Source organism: Sus scrofa, chromosome 10 (assembly GCF_000003025.6).
Source record: "Sus scrofa isolate TJ Tabasco breed Duroc chromosome 10, Sscrofa11.1, whole genome shotgun sequence".
Taxonomy (NCBI): Eukaryota; Metazoa; Chordata; class Mammalia; order Artiodactyla; family Suidae; genus Sus; species Sus scrofa.
The window spans coordinates 47530319-47553283 of NC_010452.4; the positions used below are offsets into that span (position 1 = coordinate 47530319).

The 22965-nt window shown below is 44.0% G+C and overlaps 1 protein-coding gene across 3 annotated transcripts in view; it reads left to right on the forward strand.

Annotated features, from left to right (window-relative positions):
- FRMD4A (FERM domain containing 4A) overlaps positions 1 to 22965 on the forward strand; it is a 664082-nt gene that overhangs the window by 145452 nt on the left and 495665 nt on the right. Inside the window, exon 1 of one of the 3 annotated variants that reach the window (XM_021064223.1) lies at positions 9898 to 11372. The exons of the other annotated variants lie outside the window; for them this stretch is intronic. Within the exon in view, the coding sequence (XP_020919882.1) occupies positions 11340 to 11372 (33 nt within the window). The 5' untranslated portion in view covers positions 9898 to 11339. Of the gene's footprint in view, positions 1 to 9897; positions 11373 to 22965 lie in introns of those variants that run through there. 3 annotated transcript variants of the gene reach the window in all.

The window sequence follows — 22965 nt, forward strand, 5'->3', positions numbered from 1 at the left end:
CTGACTGCCCTCTTGGTGCTGTTATACATTTATTTCCTTTATCTGGAGCCATTGCTATGCCTGTCTCTGCCCCACTTCTCTACTGCTGCCACCATCATGTCCCTCTAGAACTGCTGGTGATACCCAACTCCTGAGGTTGCTACTACAGCCATTGCTGTCCAGAGAGACTCCACCGTGGCTACCCGCTCCTGCTGCTGCTGCCACTTCCACCCAGGTTCAGTTCTGGTTCCCACTCTGCCACCACCATGGCCACCCTATCACGTCTTCTGCTAAGTGCATTGCCAGTAGGCACGGAAACATCAGTGCCAAGCCTCCTGCAGTCAGCTGCACTGCAGTGCTAAATGCCGTCCCTGCAGCTTCGTAACCATGGGGTACATTCCCTCGCCACGCATTGTGCCTGTTTTTCTTTCCTTCTCCAATGACTCTGAGATTGTGATTATCCAGTTCTCTGGTTTGGGAGACTTAGTCTAAGTCCCAGGAGAATCAGGAAGACTGCACAACGTGGAAGGACTTACCAGGGCTCTGGAGTCTGCCTCTGCTGCATTTTCTGACCTTTAGGACCTCTCCTTTCTCTTAGGTGGGGGCCTCTTTCCCCAAGAATGTCCTACAGCTGCTGAGGTGAAGTCACAGATATGTCTCCTGGTATGTCTTGGACTCAATGAAAAAAAAAATGACAAGAATCCCTCTCTAGATCCTTCTTCTAAGGTCTCCCAGTAAGCAAGAGCCCTAGGCAAATGGTGCCTTCTGGGCTTCTCAAAACAGATGTACAGATTAGACCCTACAGTGGCTTTGGGCTATGCCATATTGTATACCAAACAGGAAAAAATGGGATGAAAGGTTATTTCTGAGCCATGCACTTAGGAAAGACTTGTCCAGGCACAGACTCTGGCGAAGGATGATCAGCATGTTGCAATGGCCTTGGGTGGGTTTAACAGGGGAAAAGTAAGTGAATTCAAGCCCTGGCGACCCAGATTCAAAGCATTCCTCTCTCCTGGGCATTGTTTTGTTTCATTCCAAGCACTCTGGTTGTGTAATTGTCTAAACAGATTCAGACATGAAAGGGAGACACCCTAAACTGCTTTCGTGGTCATGTTTGGTTTTGCTTCACAGTGCCCACACAGTTGCATCCTGATGATCCTTGCCTGCAGATATAGTAAGGCAATTCCTTTAAAAGCATTTCCTTTTAAAAAAAGAAAAAAGAAAGAAATAAAAAAGAAATACCACTTTATTCCCCAAACTTCTCTCCTTTCATTGCTGACATATAGCCCATGTGCCCTACACCTGCACTTCTTTGAAATGAAGCGTTTTTACCTCTCTAAGAAGATTTATTTCTTAGGTAAAAAAGAAGTGATGCTAGGTACGGGCACCTGTAAGCATACAGGTAGCATCTCTGGAGATGGGCACAGTGCCTTGCAAAGGGACCTTTCCTCTTTAAGTTGCATTCACTTAAGTTGGAAAGGAAATCCCATTTATTCAGGAAGGTTTGGGAACGTTTGAGAGCTTGTAACATTCCCATTTTCCATTCCGTAGAACAGAAAGTTGGTGACGAGAAGTAAGGTAAATAACCAAAATTATTCAACAAGCTAGAGGTGGAAAATGAGTTCAGGTGTAAGAGCTTTGACAGTCCAGTTGGAAAAAGTCCTGTCTGTTTCCACAGACCATGACCATGCTCGGAAAACCATAACAAAGTTTTAAAAGAAAACTTTTTTTACCCCCCACAGCTGTGCTGCCTATCTTATAATTTCTCTTGATTCTTATGATTAACTACCATTATGTTTAAAGTCAATATTCTTCACGTTCAGAGTTCAGATTCTTGGGTGCAGGCTGAGGTTCTGAGCTAGAAAAATCATGTTTTATTAGAATTGAGGCAGAAATATTCCTCATGTCTGATTAAAATGCCAATGACTCTGTGACCTCAGGCGCCTATGCCTCTTTTTCCGTTTATTAAATAAAGTCATTAGTTTCGCTTTCTTTTTTTTTTTTTTTGCTTTTTTTTTTTTTTTTTGCTTTTGCCTTTTAGGGCCGCACCCAAGGCATATGGATGTTCCCAGGCTAGGGGTCAATCAGAGCTGTAGCAGCCGGCCTACACCACACCTCACGGCAATGCCGGATCCTTAACCCACTGAGTAAGGCCAGGGATTGAACCTGCAACCTCATGGTTCCTAATCAGATTCATTTCTGCTGCACCATGACAGGAACTCCTAATTTCGCTTTTAAGGCACATAGATAGGAAGGTTCAGACACAGCTTGTGAACCAGTATGTGTTTCTAGGTTTGGGGAGAAAAGATGCTTATCGATAGCTATCATTAATTCCATGATTTTGACACAGAAAGAAATTGAATTAAGCAATTATTTTCTTTTGTGCCTCAGGTCAAAACTGGCCAAGGAAATTTAAGTTGCAGGATTGATCTGAAAAACCTCTCAGAGCTATTAAAATAATGCACATTGAGGCACATTTCTGTTTAAAAGGTCATGTTCTCAGCATCCTTCCATTATTAGGTGCTCTCACTACTGGTAATTAAAGAGACCATCACATACTGTGCAGGTATGCATACTTCAACGTGTCACGTTAAATAACTTAACAGACTGAGCATTCATAATATAAAAGAAGTTCCTACGGAATTTTAAATAAATTAACATGCCACTTTTCAAGGAAACACTGGAGGTATAAAGTGAATTACACCTATTATTTCCTTTGTGCAAAGTGTATAGATTTTTTTCAAATAATGTGAGGTGCAAAGTAAGTTATAAACTAGGAACAAGAGCATCTGAGATCATATAACCTGGAGATCACTTATCAGCACTCTGCACAGCTTGGACATCTTGGTGTTCTTACCTTTGTCTTCAAGCATCATGTTATTTTCTGCCTCTATTTCATTTTCATGTGTGAATTTCTCTGCCTGAAATCCTCTCTTCAGCTCCACCCTTCTCCACACCCACCCCACCATCTTGGCAAACCATAAGCCTCAGCATAGTGGTCTCCTTTATATGGCCTCCTCTCTGACCTTCAAGCCCCAAGAATAGCTCCTCCTTAAAGGCTTCCTTACGAGGCCCCCGAAATCAGTGCTTTCCCCATCTTTGCCTCCACTCGAATTGTCCAGCCCTCTTTGCAAGCTCTCCCTCAGTACAGTTCTGATGGTTGGAAGGATTTTCATCTCCAATCCTTGGACTTCTTCAAGAGCCATGACCAGTCTTCATTACCTTGGTAACTAACCTCAGAACAGAGCCGCTGGCTGGACCTAACATACAGTAGTTCTTCCTATAGATGGGATGTTCGCAGATGCCCATGACCTTTGTACGTTGAGACCTACCCCCAAGGTGATGGTGTTAGGAGGTGGGGCCTCTGGAGAAAGATTCGTTCGTGAGGGTGGAGCCCTCATGAATGGGATTAGCGCCCTTTGAAAATAAACCCCACAGAGCTGCCTTGTCCCTTCCTCCATGTGAGGACACAGCAAAAAGGCAAGTCTGTGAACTAGGAAGTGGGTCTTCACCAGACAGTGAATCTCTTGGCACTTTGATCTTGGCCTCCTCAGCCTCCAGAACTGTGAGAAATGAATTTCAGTCATTTCTGTGCCTCTCTAGCTGTGGTACATCTATCATAGTAGCCCAAATGGACTGAGACATTTCTTTCTTTTTTTTTTTTTTTTTAGAACGAGCTTGTTGTCATTTTATTTTATTTATTTATTTTTTTTTTTGCCTTTTCTAGGCCGCTCCATGCATATGGAGAATCCCAGCTAGGGTCTAAGCAGAGCTTAGCTGCCGGCTTCACCAGAGCCACAGCAACACGGGATCTGAGCTGCATCTGCGACCCATGCCACAGCTCACGGCAATGCCGGATCCTCAACACACTGAGCAAGGCCAGAGATCAAACCTGCAACCTCATGGCTCCTAGTCGGATTCGTTAACCACTGTGCCACGACAGCAACTCCTGAGACATTTCTTAACACATAGATGTGACTTGAGAGAACCCTGCAGCATCTCTATACTGAGCTTAGATGAGCTCAGTCATTAATGAGGCACTTTTTGGATAGAAAATGGGGCTTTTTTCACACCCTCAGAGGGCAGGATGGGCCCATTGGAGAAAAAAGTTCCTGTTCTGCTTACACAGCTTGAGGGTCCAAAGAAATCTCAGAAGCAGAAACTCCTAGGATTCCCATCTCTGCAGGTCACTCTCATTTTTGTCCCATTCATGTCCAGGTTTTGCTTTGATTTTTTATTTTTTAATGGTCTCACCTAGGGCATATGGGAGCTCCTGAGTTAGGGGTCAAATTGGAGCTGCAGCTGCAGGCCTACACCACAAGCATGGCAACACTGGATCCAAGCCATATCTGCAACCAATGCTGCGGTTTGTGGCAACACTGATTCCTCAGCCCCCTGAGGGAGGCCCACAACTGAATCCACATCCTCAGTGAAACAATGTTAAGTCCTTAACCTGATGAACCACGATGGTAACTCCTAGGTTTTGATTTTTGAAAGCGATCTAAGACCTGGCCTTCCTAAACCTGACCTTCCTTCTTTCTTGAGAGAAATCTCAAGAGAACGTGTTTCCCCTATTTCATATCCTCCAGCACAAAGCCTTATTTTGGAGCTTGGAAATAAGAGGCCTTAAAAGTCCTAATGAGTGCCTTCTTTGCAAGGAGGAGGTAGGAGAGGGTTAAAGGAACGTTCAGCTGGCTCTGCTTCCTCGGGAATCAGAAGGAAGGAAAGTGCCAGCAGTTTTCTCGGTGCCTTGCACCCGAATGTTGACTTCAACTCTTTCCTTATCTCCGCTCCCAGAGGTCTTCTAAGCAAGCACCAGAGTAATGGTCTGAGGCCACAGCAGCTGTTGGTTTCCTCCCTCCTAACAAAAGCACTTAAACCAAAAAACCTTAAAGAAAAGAAGGAAAAACAGAAAGAAATGTAAATGCCTCTTTTGGCACACTTTGCAAAGTAATGTCACTCTGTTCTTTATCCTTTTTTGTTGTTGTTGTCATCCAACACACGGGTAGGCAGAAACCCATTTCCAATTAAAGTGTGCATGCGAATGAAAGAAAGCAGCTTTCTTTCTCCCACTGTGTGGCACAGTTTTTCATAAAGACAAGAACTGCTGAAGGAAGATGTCTCCCAGGGCTAGAGTCCAATTATCTGCCATACTGATTGCTGATAACTTCCGGCAATTGCTGTTCATTAGAAAATGGGACAGGGCAGCTGAAAGATCATAAAGACAAGATGACTGATCAACCACGACTTAGAACCTAACACCCACTCTCCCCCAGGCTTCCGCAGTTTTAGAATGAAAATAGTGGAGGAAAAAAAAGCATTGAGAATGAAATGTTGTAGGTTCTGGTGTGTGATGTTCAGTAACACAAAAGTGCTAGTGTGTGCAGCCTGAAGCTCAGCTCTCGATGTGGAGGCCTGCAGATATTTGAATGGTCATAATTTCCATCACTTGACATGACCTGCTTTCAGAGCTGTCTAGAGTAGAAAACTTGAAATTTAGATTGGGAAGACCTGTGTCAAGTTCTGGTTCTACTCTTGAGGAACTGGGATCTTGAAAATTTATTGTATGCACACACTGCCTGATGCTCATCCTCCTGGGATCTGCGCCTAGCCTGGGATGTCTTTTTCGTGGACACTGTCCACCTTCTGTTTGTACCACGTTTGTTGACATTCCTCTGGTGCAAACCCATCACATAGCTGTGTCCAGAGGTGAGGGAATCTGATGACAAATGGCATGGAAACAAAAAATGTGAATGATTAAGACTAAATGATGTAGGACTTTATTTTCTCAGTCTCCATTCTCTCATCTGTTCAGTAGGAATGATAACACGCCACTGAAGATGAAAAGAGATGGCACTTAAAAGTACTCAGCTCAAGAGTTCTTATTGTGGCTCAGCAGGTTAAGAACCCAGTGTAGTCTCAGTGAGGATGCAGGTTCGATCCCTGGCCTCACTCAGTGGGTTAAGGAGCTGGAGTTACTGAAAGTTGCAGCATAGGTTGTGGCTCAGATCTGGTGTGTCTGTGGCTGTGGTGTAGGCCTCAGCTGCAGCTCCAATTCAACCCCTACCTTGGGAACTTCCATATGCCACAGGTGCAGCCCTAAAAAAAAAAAAAAAAAAAAAGAAAGAAAAAAGAAAAAGGAAAAAGTACTCAGCTCAAAGCTGAAACAAAGTTGATTGTCAGTAAAGGTTACTTTCTTCCTAGTTATCAATCCAACTTTGCAAAGTAGAAATTAATACCTGCCATGCCTCACAGGATTAGTGTGAGGTCCTCAAATGGTAACGCACATGAATGTACTTTGAAAGACTGTCAATCAGTATATAATTTTTGTTTTGCACTAACTTATAGAATGCTTCTCCTTACTGGATACAAACATAAATCTAAGCATTTGGATATCAAATCATGATTTCCGTTGTGTGCTTTGGTTCAGCACACAGTAAGTGGCAATGTTCCCTGTGATGTGTTTTGTTATTTACATTATAAAGCAAAGTAAATATGTGTGGCCCAAGGCAAGGGGCAGAGGCAGGGGAAAGTGAATTGGGAGGTCAATTCATGGCATCAGCTAACCTAACTCTCAGAAGGTTGCCCAAGTTACATGGAACCTATCCAGGAATAAGGTCTTTTCTATCCTTTATCACCTGAAAGCCTAAGTCTTGATGAGAAGGATTCCCAATAAGAAGTAAAGAGAGATGGGTCATGAAGGGAAAGCCCTACTGGTGGTCAGGTCAGTATCTCTTATCTTCGGAAATTGAAAACTCCTTAGGAAGCAAGGCAATATGGCCCTCAGATAATGAACCTTAAGTTTGCAGTGGCTGTAGTCCCTGGAGACTACAAGTTCCCTAAAGAACTTAATCTTGAAAATGAAGCAATGTGGGGAAGAAAGGGTCAGCATTTTAATGGGAGAGAGATGGGAAATCTAAGCCTCTGATCAAGCCCTGTCTAATGGCCTTTGCGATGTTTCCAAGTGCTCTTGGCCTAGAGAGATTTATCACGACGTTCTTTCTTCTTCTTTTTTAAAATGTCAAAATGAGGAAGAAGAATGACCCAAAGGACAACAGTACTTGCTAAGAGAGGTTCCTGGGTGCAGGGATGGTCCCTTCAAGGAAACCCCTCACCACACAGCAGAACTTCCTTGAGGCAGACTTCAGCCAAGCCTCCCTTTCCCTGTGATGCACACTTAATTGATATTTTACTGGTTTCTCTATATTTGATAGCCATTGACTTTTTTTACCCAAGGCCAAGTTTATCCTAAATCGTAGCTCTTTCCCTTTTTGAAGCTGAAGGGACTCTTTTGGAACATGAAGAGATAAGAAGAGAGTGCCCCAATCTAAAGAAACGTGGGTGGGCTGGGAGAAGGGAATGATCCTTCCCACTTTTGCACATTTTCGCAACATTGATCATCCCCAAGTGTGTCAGGATGCCTAACAAGCTGGTGGTTATTGTCCACTGACATTGCACATCTATTGCCAAGGTTAAACTATTTCCTAAACACCACCACCACCTACCCCTCCCCATCTCCGAATAAAGCGAATTAATTTAGATCTAAGAGATGGAGTGGTTCGTATTTAAAGGACTTGGAGATAATAGATAATAAATTGACTAGTATGTTCCATTTTACAAATAACTCTTTATCTTTGGCAAACACAGACTTGTGCTTGATAAGTATATTACACAGTAACTGGCTTGAGGTGGATGGCCGGAATATTGGTTTCACGACCAAGTAGGTGAATGAGATCCTCAATTTAACACAATGGCCCAAAATAATACTGTCTCAAATTTGCAGTCCATACTTAATAAAGAACAGACCATTAGATATGCGTTTAACTCTTTATATGTCTTATGTTGGTGGAAGGAAACAGTGTCCTCATTAACAGTGGTCTCATCAAGCTAAATGAAAGTCCATTGTGTGGGCAAATGACTGAACCAATGCATCCACAAAATAGCGGTAAGCACAGTACCTCCCCCATAGGGTAGCTGAGAGGGTGGTAAGAGCTAATGCATGAAAATCACTTAGTGCAGTGCTTAGTACAAATGTTTAACAGCCATCGTTATCTTCATCGTTACCATCACCATGAGTGTCCTCTCAAGATCCTAACGTGGTCCAGGTCCTATCACTTTCCAAATGTTTGGTTTAGTCAGGAACCTCTAAGACTGCTATGAACATGGTAAGCAACGCCAGACTTCAGGGGAGTGTGAACAACCAGAATAGTCACACTTCCCTAGGGTAGTGTGATGATACAGGAAACTCAAAATTCCTTCCTCAAGCTTCTTCCTATGCCTCAGGAAGCCTGTTCTGGTCCTGAAAACTATAGCCGGAGTTTGTTGGAAACCTATTAGCCTCAAACATATAATCAGTCTAATTTTTTTTAACCTTGACACAGCCCTACTCCGTTCTACCACTTTAACTCTTTGGAACATTTAGGTTCAGAGAGATTAACAAGAAACAGGGGGTGATCACTTGTGCCAAAGACAAAAAAGGGCCAAGGAAAAAGTTCACGGAAATCTTCAGATTGGTAATCCTGGTGTGAGAGGGGCTCTGAGATTAGGAAGGGACAGAGACCAGGACATAATGCTTCAGAAAAGAGTTATGGGGGAGTTCCCGTCGTGGCGCAGTGGTTAACAAATCCGACTAGGAACCATGAGGTTGCGGGTTCGGTCCCTGCCCTTGCTCAGGGGGTTAAGGATCCGGCGTTGCCGTGAGCTGTGGTGTAGGTTGCAGACGTGGCTCGGATCCCGCGTTGCTGTGGCTCTGGCGTAGGCCGGTGGCTACAGCTCCAATTCGACCCCTAGCCTGGGAACCTCCATATGCCACGGGAGCGGCCCAAGAAATAGCAAAAAGACAAAAAAAAAAAAAAAAAAAAAAAAAAAAAGAAAAGAGTTGTGGGAAGAAAGGCACAGGGATGGATATAACTTGTTAAGATCTTGAACATATAACTGAGGGGTCAAACAGGATGAATTGGAATGAGTGATGTGTCAAAAATGAGCAGAATAGCAAGCCTGTTTTAATGTCTGGGGCTAGGATGTGGGGCTGATGAGCACTGCTATCTTGAAAAAACAACAGTGATTCCTTCCCCTTCCCCTGCAAAAAAACAAAAAACAAACAAACACAACAAAAAGCCTTGAAAGGATACAGGGAAGAGGAGAAGGAGTAGAATTAATGATGGAGGTGGAGGGAGGAATGGAATTCTTGCGGAACAAAGTAGACTTTAGTTGCCTCAGGAAGTGAACAGTGGGTATCCCACCAGCAGGAGGGTGTCAGAGAGTGGAGCCATCGTGGAAGGGGAATCTCATAGGAGGGTTTACAATCCTACAGGGAAGCACAGGAACATGAGTCAAGGTGGATATAAAAGTGAGGTGACAAGGGCTTTCTCTACCACGTTCTCCACTGTATCACCTGAAACTGGAACAGGTCCTGGCTCACAGTAGGTATATTACAACTATTTGTTGAATAACTGAATATACAAAAGATTAAGGGATTTCACCCAATACTGGTATACAGAATATGAAAAAGTAAGGGTTAAGCCAGTAACTAGAGAATCAAGGTCCAGAGACTCCCAGCAATGGCAAATATCTTTCATACGAGACATAGTATTGCACTCAATATTGAAGATTTGTCAGGCCATTAAAACTCTCGTTAAAGAATGAAAAGTGGAGTTCCCATCATGGCGCAGTGGTTAATGAATCCAACTAGGAACCATGAGGTTGCGGGTTCGGTCCCTGCCCTTGCTCATTGGGTTAACGATCCGGCGTTGCTGTGAGCTGTGGTGTAGGTCGCAGACGCGGCTCGGATCCCACGTTCCTGTGGCCCTGGTGTAGGCCGGTGGCTACAGCTCCGATTCAACCCCTAGCCTGGGAACCTCCATATGCCGTGGGAGCAGCTCAAAGAAATAGCAAAAAAAAAAAAAAAAAAAAAAAACAAAAAAAAAAAAAAAAAGAATGAAAAGTACCTCATTAAGTGAGAATAAGGCTACAGTTGTGCACCTGAGATGTAGTAGAGAAAAGTTAGGAAAACAGAACTGGGGATTAGCCAAGGAGAGGAATGGGCAGGGGCGGGGTGGAGTTATATAGTTGGTGTAGACCCTGTGTATCTGTAGAATACAGATTTGTGAACTGGAGAAGAAAACCTGACATAATCAAGGAATAAGAACACAGGTACAGGAAGAGGTTGGTTGGGAGGACAACCTCTGACACCGTCTGGACAGGTGGTCCCATCTTGGAGATGTATCCAGAGTCAGGCATAAATGCAGCAGATAGAGGCACCAGTTCCATTCAAGGGACAGGGACAGCAGACATCAGCCTTAAATGTCACTGATGAATTCACGTGTGTGAGTGTGTGTGTGTGTGTGTGTGTGTGTGTGAGAGAGATGTATATGGTGTAGAGATTACAAATTATTTCCACACAGAGAATTTCTCAAGCATAAAAAAAGTCCTAGTACCTCAGCTTTTCAATTTCATGATGCCCTGACTCAGGTCTTGGCAATATATTTTTTTTCACTGTCTACTTTTTACAAGTGACCAGCAATGCTGAATGAAGCACTCAATCCTGGTGTATTTGGCTTTCTGGACAGCACACACACTTCATGCTCAGCTGTACAGGAATTGAATCCATAAATCTGCTTTTGAAACTTTCCCTAAGTAGAGGCTATGCCCATATGCTTGTACACCTCTGGTCAAAAACCACAGAAACCCAGTTAGCTATCCAGATGTTCTGTCAACAAATGGATACCTAGAAGTATCCGAATGGTGAGATTTCTTTTTCGGCTTTCTGCACACCAGCCCAAACACCAGCTGAGTAATGGTGGCAATGGGATGCATGGCTGTCAGGGTACTATTCCTTAAAAGAGGAGCGAATGAATAGCTCTAGAGAGAGTGGCCTCAGAAACCTGGGGAGCCGGCAGGATGCAGGGGCACAGCCCAGCCCCCCAGCCCCCCTTGCCTCCTATCCTGGAGGCACTGCACCCCCCGCACCCCCATGCTCTAGTGCAGATCACTTTTCTTGGCTCAAATGCTGCACCTAAGACAGGGATCATTTGTCAAGTAAGCCTGGTACACAGAGAGCTGTAGGCAGATTATGGAAAGAGAGAGGGAGGAGAGAGAGGTGGGGGGAGAGAGAGCGCGGGAGAGAGAGAAGGAGAGAGGGAAGAGGGCGCGGAGGAGAGGAGCAGGTTTCTTCAGGAAAAGGGCTTTTCAGGCACCCAGGGATTCAAGTTAGACAGGGTGGCGGTGCGGCGGCGCCACCAAGGAGAGGGGAGTGACAGGAGACTCCCGGCATGGCTCTTTTCATGTGGGATGCTTAAGGACCGCGCGCACGGAGAGAGTAACTTGGAGGAGAGAGAAACTGGCATGAGGATTCCGCCAAAATGGAAGGGCTCCTGTCGCCGATGAGGACGAAGGTAAGGGGACTGGATCCCGATTGCTTTTGATGTGGCTCGGAGGTGTAGAAAAGGCGGCTTAGGTGCCCGGAGCCTCTGTGAATGGGAGGCTCGCTGAGCTTTTGTCTTGTTTCAGAACTAGGTTGGCGGATGCAACTGGATCTCGAAAAGAATAGACTCGCCTCAGAGGCAGCGGCAATCGCCGATTGTGGTGGGGCGGGGGCAGGGGGGAGAAAGCCATCTGTCAGTGTGGACAATGGGAATTCTTAGTCAATGAGTTTCTCTCTCTCTCTCTCTCTCTCTCCATTAGACAGCCATATTTTAGTAGCATTTCTAATCGCTCTTCCTTGGAGGCTGTGCAGCCCTTAGAGCTATTCGTGGGCAGGAAGTACCAATTTCTCAGGCTGTGTTGCTGTTGAGCAGAAAGAGTAACACGTTTTAAAGCACAGCATGCCCAACTCCCACTGGAGATCGCCCCTTTCCTCCTCTTCTCCGGAGCAAGAGGGCCCAGGAATCCTCAGAGGAAAGTAGGTTAATGCGTTCTGGAAGCCAGTGTGTTCTCTGAGAAAACCAGATCTGCAGACAAGAGCCCAAGGCACTGAATGAGCTTGATGGCTAGAACTCAGTCCTGTGACATGGAGAGACGCTCGTGGGAAACTGCTCACAGTCTCCTGGAGGCTCTGGGAACTTGTCCTCCTGGCTGGAGTTTGCTTTTTCACTTGAAAAAGGGATGCCGTGAAGATGGGGCATTAAAAGCTCAGATGATGGAAGAGTCTATTTGTTATCTGGTACCTCCAGCCAGAACTCTACATGGGTGCAACCAAAGTTCTAAATTGTGCTAGGAATATTCCTTTTCCAAAAAATCAGAGGGAACTGGCTCTGTAATCCCACAGCAGAGTTAAAGCCAAAAGATACAGGCTTTGATTTAACCTCATCTCTTTGATGCTCCAGTTAGTGATTTCAACACAGACTCTTTTTGTCATTGAATTTTTTAAAATTAACATGACCATAGTGTTTGGGGAAAATATTAGAGCTACAGTCTTAAACACAGAAGTCTCCCGTCCTTTGGGAGAGTCCCCCATCTCTCTCTTGTGTTTCTCAGTCCTTTGATAGTCATTCATGAGAAGGACAACCCCAAGTGAGTTTATTACCAGAGGTTCTATTCCCATCCCCTTGGCTGTCTGGCTGGCCGATCTTCTGCAAGATCCCCTTGGTAACCCACTTGCTCCCTTGGAGCAGGTAGCTGACATCCCCATGGTTGCAGACAGCACACCTGAACCCAAGGAGCTGGGGAAATAGCAGGTGCAGTTTCCTCTATCGTCTGCCACTGCAAAGAAAATAGCAAATGGCATGGGATTCCTGGGTCTCTTTATTGACAGAGTGGGGTGTGAATGCTTTAGGGGATGACATGGAAAGCTGTTCATTTGGTTAGCTTTTAGAAATCCCTGCCTCAGACACTATGCGTCGGCATTGTGCACTGTCAGTCTTCCCCGGATCTATGAATCTGCGCTCATAACCTTAGCAAGCACGATTCTCATAGACTTGGAGGGAAGTTCCCACTGCAAATGAATCAGGAACTAAACACTGCGTAAATCACACTGTGGACTGATGAAATTGGCATGCTCTCTGCTCTCGTAGGAGGAGGAATGGGTGTCAGTGGGTCAGTCTGCTCATATATTATCTTTATCAGTTTAATTCACATCATGGCTTGTTCCTTAGCCATTATATCACCAAATGCATAGTGAAACTGTAGTGGGTGGATGGGTGGGAATTTGGTCCTCACAGAGTTCAAACATAGAATCTCTACATTAGCAAACTGACTCTTCTTCAAACCCGTTAATTTTTAGGTTTCACAGGATTGGTATATGTCTGTGAAATTGCTTCTGTGAATTCTTTTCACATCTCTTTATTTCTGACTCTGGAAATCAAGATTTCCATACTGAAGATTCAAATGACATTTGCATTTGATACCTTAAGTATCATTGTGACTCATGAGAAGACCTGACCCTGTAAGAGGCAAAGGGAGAGCCCTTTGATTGTCCCTTTAGCTCCTTAATTGCTCTGTCCTGTGTGGTTGAAATTACCCAGTGATTTTTTTTTTTTTAATTTTATCCAAAGACCTATCAGTGACAGTGTGTTGCTGTCCTTAAATGTTGATCCGCATTAGGTCTCATTAAGTCTATTCTGGAATGTTTTCCCCCTTTTGTAAGGATTTCCCTGGAAGTGTCTGATTTCGTAGTGTCATGATGGTTTGGACAAAGAAAGCCTCCTATCGCTAAATTTCGGTGTGTTATGGTTACTTAATAACTTCCTGACAGTTTAAAGCAAGTGTTGAGGTAAATTGGACATCATGCAGTAATTTCATTATGCCATGTAATAGACTTAACCAGTCTAAATCATGGGTGCTTAATGCATTTGTATCTTGGGATTTGCATAATTGGCACATAAATATGCATGAGATTAACTGGAAGTGGCAAAAAGAGGTGGGCAGAATGTTCCCTTGTGTTGAAATGAAGGCATTTGCAAAGAGGGCACCTGAGCATGTGTGTCTCCTGAGTGGTGGCCACACGTGACATACCTACGAACAGACAGGGTGGCAGCTGTCCACACATCACAGTCAGGCTGTTGTCAGTGTTAGGCGGACTTACCAGGGCTTTTGGCCTGTGGCTGCATTTACTTGAGTCCACTACTTACTCTTCCTTTTGTATGGAATTGCAATCTCAGAGCGTCTCCAGGCTGATGAATATACTTATGACTGGCCTTCTGGCAAGCCATGACACAGGCCTCAGGATTCTAACCATAACAAATGGTGTCTGCAGAGGTTGTGGGGGGGGGAGGGAAAAAAGAGAGGCACTGATTGAGTCGTTTCTCCTATGAGGCTAAAGGAAAGTATTTTATAATTAATCTCCTTTGTGCACTTTTTAAATGTGTCCTTTTTAAATTTGATTTTTAATCCTCCATCCTTCATAATTCTCTTTAATCCTCTATGCACTGCCTCCCATGAATGAGGCTGGCAAAAAAAAAAAAAAATTCCCCTTATTTTCAGCTTCTTGTGATTCCTGCTTGCCAGTGCCAGCTGCAAAATTTGCAGGAGAAGAGGGGAGAGGAAAGAAGGAAGGTGAGGAAAAGGGAGAGGAGGGAGGGAACAGAAGATGGCTTGGTGAAAGGTCCCCTCTTTTTGTTTTTCCTTTTTGTTTTATTGATATGTAATTGACAGCACTGTATGCAGTGAAGGTGTAGCATAATGACTTGGCCTGTGTGTGCATATATATATATATATATATATATATATGTATATATCAAAATAATCATGACAATAAGTTTATTTAACATCCATCTCCTCATAGTTACCAAAAAAAAAAAAGTTTTGCTTATGATGAAAACTTTTAGGATTTACAGTCTTAGTAATTTTCACATAAAACCTACAGCAGTGTTCTTCATACTCACCAGGCTGTACACTGCATCCCAAGTGTTTATTGATCTTCTGACTGGAAGTTTTTATCTTTTGACCACCTTCCTCCAGTTTCCCCCTCCCCAACCCCTGCCTCTGGTAATGACAAATATGAACTCTTTGTCCATGAGGTCTTTGTTGTTGTTAGATTTCATGTATGACAGTGATTATATAATATTTGTCTTTCTCTGTTTGACTTATCACACTTAGCAAGTTCCATCCATGTCCTAACTTGCCGCAGGATTTCCTTCTTCCTTATGGCTGAATAATACTTCATTATAAGTGTGTGTGAGTGAGTGTGTGTGTGTATATATTCGTTCATCCATTGATAGACAATTAGGTTGCACCCAGGACTTGGTTGTTATAAATATGGCTGCAAGGAAAAAGGGGTGCAGATTTTTTTTGAGTTTGTGATTTTATTTCCTTTGGATAAATATCCAAAAGTGGAATTCCTAGATTTTATGGTAGTTCTATTTACAATTTTTTGAGAAATGGAGGGCTATCTTTTCTATCCAAACAAGGTTACAGATGTTTTTATCAAGTGCTTGCACTGTAAATGGATTGAAATTCACTTCCCTACAAAGGATGGAGTATTAGCTTTTAATTCGGGTGTTCCCATCCTGGCACAGCAGAAATGAATCTGACTAGGAACCATGAGGTTGCGGGTTTGATCCCTGGCCTCATTCAGTGGGTTAAGGATCTGGCCTTGCTGTGAGATGTGGTATAGGTCGCAAACCTGTCTGATGTTGCTTTGGCTGTGGTATAGGCCAGCAGCTATAGCTCCTATTGGACCCCTAGCCTGGGAACCTCCATGTTCCGCAGGTACAGCCCTAAAAAGCAAAAAAAAAAAAAAAAAAAAAAAAAAAAAAGTTTAATTTAACAGCTGACCAACTATTCCGAGTGTAAACTTGGGTTTTTAGAATACCGTGATACTCTTTCCTTTAATATCTGTTCTCCATTCACAATTGGCTAACTCCCCAGAGAAGGCGTTGTTTATGTCTGAACTTCCCTTATTTCTGCCCCAAAGATGTTGTGTCATTTACTGCACTTCCATTACTTTCTTTGGAAGGAATGACTTCTGATTGGTGGCATAAGATAGTTTTCTAAGGGAAATCTTCTGAAAGGATCAGGCCACTGTTGAAAAGGACACTTGTGGGAACATGGAAGTTGAGTTGATAGAGAGTAAGCATTTGAAATTAACCCAAGAATTGTGTCTGGCTCTTGTGCAACCACAGTAAGTGCCCCCATGCAGCTGCAGTTAGTTCAAGGGCAATCCTTCACCCACTGCAGTTTTGGAATCACATTAGGTACAGCTGTAGGATGTGAACATCCTAAAATTGCAGACAATAGAGGGAGAAAAAGAATCAAAAGGGTACAAAGGCTCTCTGGCTCTTTAGATGAATTATCATACTGTATATGAAACCTTTCATGTCACTTAGGATTGTGCTAAGTCTGCTTGAGACTTGGCTAGAACTCCATGGAGAGGAAAGGCTGAAATGACCCATGGTGTTATATCTGCTTGATACATATATTCTTATCAACTATTAGACTCTTCCTTTTAAAGGATCCTTTGAACTGGAAAGCAGTAAGGACGAAAGAATGGTGCAGTCTGAGTCAGGAAGGCTCAGGGGGCCTTGACAATTACTTTCAAACACATTAAATATACACAAGATTATTCACCAGCCAATGACAGGCTATACTTTATCTTAATGGAGGCTTAAATAAGAGGAAAACTACTGGAGCTGAAACATGACAGCTGTAGATTAAATTCAAGGCAATGTTTCTTGATGTCAAAATGTTTTCCTGAGAAAGGTTTATAACAGTTTCTAATCTAGAGGCTTCTGAGATGGGTAAGGACAATCCTCCCTGCAAAGCCAGGAGGAACCTTTAAGACATGCCCTGTTTTTATGATGCTACAAAGTTTTACCATGAAGCCAATAAAACTAGAAATAGGTTTGTTTATGAGGCATGCATCAGATTCCTTTACAAAGAGCTACTGTCATGCATTTATTAAATCACTCAGCTTAATCGGATGCAAACAGGAAACAACTTTATTCTTTTTCAAACAACCCCTCTTAAGGAATCCGTGAATTGTGGAAAGGAAGGTGAGGACTATAGGGTAGATTCATGAAAGACACCCTCAGCTTTCCTGATCAGACTGTGGGCCACCTTGTGTCCTGTAGAACGTGTGGTTCAAACTCTAGCTCTGCCACTTACTAAGATGTAAATTTTCTTTGCCACTTATCAGGGTGTAAGTTTTCTGAGCCTCAGTTATCTCCTGTGTAAAATGCGTACAGTGATGGGACCAAGACGGCAGGTTGTTTGAAAAGTAAATAAGATAATGTCTGTAAGGTCTCAGCCCACCATAATAAACGTTAGTTCTTACTGTTCATCAGTGTATGAATGAATATATCAATGAATACATACAGAAATGCAAGTCCTGTGACAAATATTTGGAATGAATTGTCATAGTTGTGAGTCCAGGTGGGAAAGGCAGACGATCTATCTTCAAGCTGAAACATGGAACCAGAGCCCCTCCTGCAAGATCCTTGTGAAGTCGGGCCTGTCAAGGTGCAGCTCCAAGAACGCAGAATAAAAAAAAAGATACCTTTGTAGCGTAAATCAGCCCTCATTACAGTCAGGGCTTCCACAACAAATAATCATGATGGGTAGATTGTTTAGAAGAAAAGACTGTAGATTAGACTTAAGCCGGGACCGCAAATAAATCAGTTTTCTGCTCCAGCTCTTGGCTTTGTCATCTCGTAAGTGACACCTTCCTCAAAGAACAGTCTTTCTTCCTTGCTTGCTTTAGATCTTACGAAGTTGAACATGCATTATCTTATGTGATCCTCCCTGCAGTGGGTACACACCCCCAGGGAGGAGAGCTGGAAACAGGCACAGGGATGTTTCTGGTCGCCCCACTTGGAACAGCTCTCCTTTTTCCTAATGCTAAGGGCTGGGTGCTTTGAGACCAGGTCTGGGCAAATGCGGGAGGCAAGGTTCCATGTTCCAGAAGGGAGATGAAAGAGCTAGGAACAGACTGCAAAACAGCCTGGTAACTCTTGGGCTTTCAAAGCCATGGTTGGCTTAAAGCCTTTTCCATCTTGTACTGACAAAAATCCTGTCGGCCCAGGGGATTTTATGAAGTCACTGGGGAGGCCATCCGATGGCCCCTGTGGAACGAGAGAAGGAGGGGCCACTGACCTCATCAGATGGGATAACAGGGCCCCAGGTGGCCACTCCCAGGGCCTAGAAAGCCAAGCTCCACTCACACTTGGCAAAAAAGAAGACGGATAAGGGCCCTCAAGCCACTGACCTCATGCTGTATAATTAAACTGGAATCTGAGTGTGGCAGGGAAATGCTAACACGATTGGGGGAGGGGAAGAGGTGAGATGAGGATTTCTGAGCACTTCTGATACATAAAAAATAGGGAGTTTGTTTGTGGGAATTCTGTTCATTTTCCAGGCAGATCTCTTTGCTCCATTCTAAGCAGGAGGAGAGATCTCTCTCTAGATCTCTAAAGCTAATGCTGAGCAGGGGAAAGTAAGGCTGGCAATTTTTCTATCTCATTTACTTATGCATCCAACAAGGATTTTTTAAGTGCTGGGATCAGGTGTCAGGGAATAAACTTGTTTCCTTCTGTTGAGATCAAACAGACAAAAAGGGACCTGTAAAAGGTTCACAAACCAGATAAAGCAATCCAGTCCCTTTCTCTTGAAAACAATCTGAGCATATGCTCTAAAAGCTAGAATCAGGAGAAAATGCTGTTTCCACAGGGCAGGTTCCTTGTCACTAAGTGCGATGCTTTTAATACAAGTGGATGATAGCAATTGGATAAATTAACTCCATATTGGTATTCAGAGGGAATTATGTGAATGATAATAATTGAGTATCTTCAAAGGGATAAAGATGCCTCAGGGAGGGACCTGCTGCACCCTGGAAGGTCTCCTTTACCTTACTGGAGGAGCCTAAACTCCGGAGTACTTTCTACATGGGGAAACTGTAATGTAGTCATTTCTCCTAAGATTTGCAAGTCAAACACTGTTTTTAGCACTGGGAAAACCAGAGGATACTCTGAAATAAAGACCAAAGTCCATCCTTAATTCACTTTGAGAACTATAATAAGCCTAAGTATATACATAACCTATTATTCTTCTGTCTCTATAGATTTTTGGTGGGGGATTCCGATTTATCAAGTGTATGCATGTGTGTGTGTGTGTGTGTGTGTGTGTGTGTGTGTGTGTGTGTGTGTGTGTGTAGCTGTCATCCACTTTCAAAACTGAGGCTTCTGAAAGTGATTCCAATCCCAGTGTGTGGGGTAGGAATGGAGCAGGACTTAGATTTATCATACAGGCTATAAAACAACTTTTAATTTATCTCACAGGTTAAGTAAATCATGGCGAGCTCTTGGGTAGCACCCTTGCACATGTCCGTTGTGGATAGATTGGAAGGATATTAGTTACTTTGTTTTCAATGTTAGGGATAAAAGCATAGTATGTGCTGAGGCTATGCTGTAGTATATGTTGGGGAGCGAAGATTATGCAGATTTTCCTAGAAGTAGAAATGCAATTCAAACCACAGGTGTAATTTAAAATTTTCTAGTAGCCACAATAAAAAAAAAAGATACAGGAGTTCCTGTCATGGCTCAGTGGCTAACGAATCCGACTAGGAACCATGAGGTTGCGGGTTCAATCCCTGGCTTCACTCAGTGGGTTAAGGATCTGGCACTGCCGTGAGCTGTGGTGTAGGTTGAAGATGTGGCTCGGATCCCACGTTTCTGTGGCTCTGGTGAAGTTTGGCAGCTGTAGCTCCAATTAGACCCCTAGCCTTGGAACCTCCATATGCCAAGGGTGTGGCTCTAGAAAATACCAAAAAAAAAAATTTGAAAAAAAATATACAGCTATAAGTAATATTTTTCTTTTTTTATGACCCCCCCCCACCCATGGCATTTGGAAATTCCCAGATCAGGGTTCAAATTGGAGCTGCAGCTGATGGCCTACACCACAGCCATAGCAACACCAGATCTGAGCCACATCTGTGACCCATGCCACAGCTCACAGCAATGCTGGATCCTTAACCCACTGAGCAAGGCCAGGGATTGAACCTGCATCCTCACAGGAGACTATGTCGGGTTCTTAACCTGCTGAGCCACATCGGGAACTCTGTTACAAGTAATTTTAAATTATCTTGGAATTCTTGTTGTGGCTCAGCAGAAACACATCTGACTAGTATCCATGAGGACACAGGTTGGATTCCTGGCCTCACTCAGTGAGTTAAGGATCCGATGTTGCTGTGAGTTGTGGTGTAGGTCACAGAGGTGGCTCGAATCTGGCATTGCTGTGGCTGTGGTGTAGGCCGGCAGCTACGGCTCCAATTCAACCCCTAGTCTGGGAACCTCCATATGCCAGGGTGTCGTCCTAAAAAGAGAAAAAAAAAAAACCTTTTACTTACCTAAATACATCTAATATATTATCATTCCCCCATGAAATCAGTATAAGAATTGTGAATGAGATACTACACATTCTTTTGTTATACTGCCTTCAAAGATCTAGGGTGTCTTGTATGCTTACAGCAAACATCAGCACAGACTGGGCACATTTCGGGGACATAGTAGCCACATGCGGTCAGTGCCCACTGTACTAGGCAGGGCCACTCTAACTGATTTCTTGGTACAACCAGAGAAGCCACAAAGCTGGCATTTGCCCAGTACCAATAAATTGTAGTTGCTCTTCTAATTGTGTATCTGACAATGCCGTCTTCTCCCCAGTGCTCTTCTGCAGTTGGGATTCTGGCACAGCCCCGGTACCGCCGGTACAGGCACATTTGGTGGGACAAGTGCCCAGAGTCCCTTGACCTCAACAGTGAAAGCTGATGGTCACACACAAAGAATGAGTTAGCTGAATGCCCCTATTGTGGGGTGGGGACAGAGGGTCAGGTCAGAGGGGACCTGTGGACCCAGGGGAACAGAGTGGTTCTGAGCAGCTCGGGGTCGTTTTCCACATTTCCTTCCCAGTCACTGTAACATTAATCTTGAGTTTCTCTCTCTCTCTCTCTCTTTTTTTTTTTTTTTTGGCCATTCCAAGTGTTGTTTCAGATCCCTCCCTTTGGCTTAATCACATTCCTGTAGGGATTTTCTGTGGCTGGTTGCTGCAGATACCAGGGCACTCTGTGTAGAGGTATTGTCAGCTGGGGGAACATTTTCCTCCACTCTCCCCAAGATTCGGAGTTTGAGTTCTTGGCCTTGCTCATCATGCCTGTGTGAGGCCTCCAGGCCATCTCTCTTTTTTTCCTTCTTTTTTTAAATTTTTAGGGCCACACCTGTCGTATGTGGAAATTCCCAGGCTACCGGTCACATCAGAGAGGCAGCTGCTGGCCTACGCCACAGCCACAGCAACACAGGATCCAAGCCACATCTGTGACCTGTGCCATAGCTTACAGCAACGTTGCATCCTTAACCCACTGAGCAAGGCCAGGGATCGACCCCACATCCTCATAGAGACTGTGTCAAGTGCTGAGTTCCACCCCTTGTTAGTAGTGCATGATTAGATGCTTTCATCTCCATCTTAAAGCCAGGGAAACTGAGATTCAAGGAAGTCAGGTCACTTTCCCAAGACCCCACAGGCACCATGGGGTGGAGCCAGGATCTGAACTCTTACTTTGGCCTCAAATCTCCCATTCCTTCCACTATAGCAAATGCCTCCCAAACCTATAATGTGGTTGGTAGTATTTTAGGATATGCAGATGACAGTCTAGTACTTCAGGGAGAATAATAAAGGAAGAGCCAGGTTACAGTAGGTCCTGGGCTTCACCTGGGCACAAAGATAGACCAGGAGCCATGGAGAAGACTCAGAGTTTCTCTGTGTAAGGTCCAGTTTCCACAGCGTTGGCACAAACGCTATGTGCCCTCTTGTTAGATTGGTCTAATGTGTGGACTTCTTTTGAGGAACACAGAGGAGGTTGCTTTGTCCCTAGGTTTTTTTTTTGTTTTTTTTTGTTTTTTTTTTTGTCTTCTTTGTCTTTTTGCTATTTCTTGGGCCACTCTCATGGCATACGGAGGTTCCCAGGCTAGGGGTTGAATCGGAGCCATAGCCGCCCGCCTATGCCAGAGCCACAGCAACGCGAGATCCAAACTGAGTCTGCAACCTACACCACAGCTCATGGCAACGCTGGATCCTTAACCCACTGAGCAAGGCTAGGGATCGAACCTGCAACCTCATGGTTCCTGGTTGGATTCGTTAACCATTGAGCCACGACGGGAACTCCAGTCCCTAGGTTTTTTTATTCAATGTAGACTTCACTGCAGCTTTCACATCTATACTGCAAGGCTCCCAAAGGGTTGGTAAGTTTTGTCTATGACAATACATGTGTTCCTTTGATCTGCTCCCAGGAACATCACCTCTATTAAACAAAAGAACCAGCAGCAGCAATACAACCAAGTACTTTGACGTGAGTGTATCTGCTCCAAGAAAATACTTATCCAGATTGCTGTCAGGCTTCTTTTGTTTTACAGGCTAATGTTGTCATGGGCAGAGTCTTAATGGACTCTTCGGTCTCTTTGATGAACTTAATGAGATCATCAGGCAAGGCATGTGCTCAGGTTTACAAGCTGTGGTCCAGGACTGCCTAGGAGTCTATGGAAGCTTCAAAGTTTCCCATTAAAGTATTTTTCAGGAAGAGTTGAGTTTTATATAAGATGGCTGATTTGCTAAAGTGTCTTATTTATCTGACTTATTTCAGGTATACAAAAACACACAAAGGGTAATGACCTGTGAACCTGTATATGTGTCACCCAGATTAAGAAATAAAACATTGCTGATGGAGTATCATTTCTCTCCCTTCCCTCCCAGAGGTGACAGCCATCCTGAATTTGGTGTTTGCCCTTTTATTTTTTTATTTTATTGTATTTTTTTTTTTTTTGCCTTTTGTCTTTTTAGGGTCACACCCCCAGCATATGGAGGTTCCCAGGCTAGGGGTCTAATCAGAGCTGTTGCTGCCGGCCTATGCTAGAGCCACAGCAACGCCAGATCTGAGCCGTGTCTGCAACCTACACCATAGCTCATAGCAATGTCGGATCTTTAACCCACTGAGCGAGGCCAGGGATCGAACCCACAACCTCATGGTTCCTCGTTGGATTTGTTTCTGCTGGACCAAGACAGGAGCTC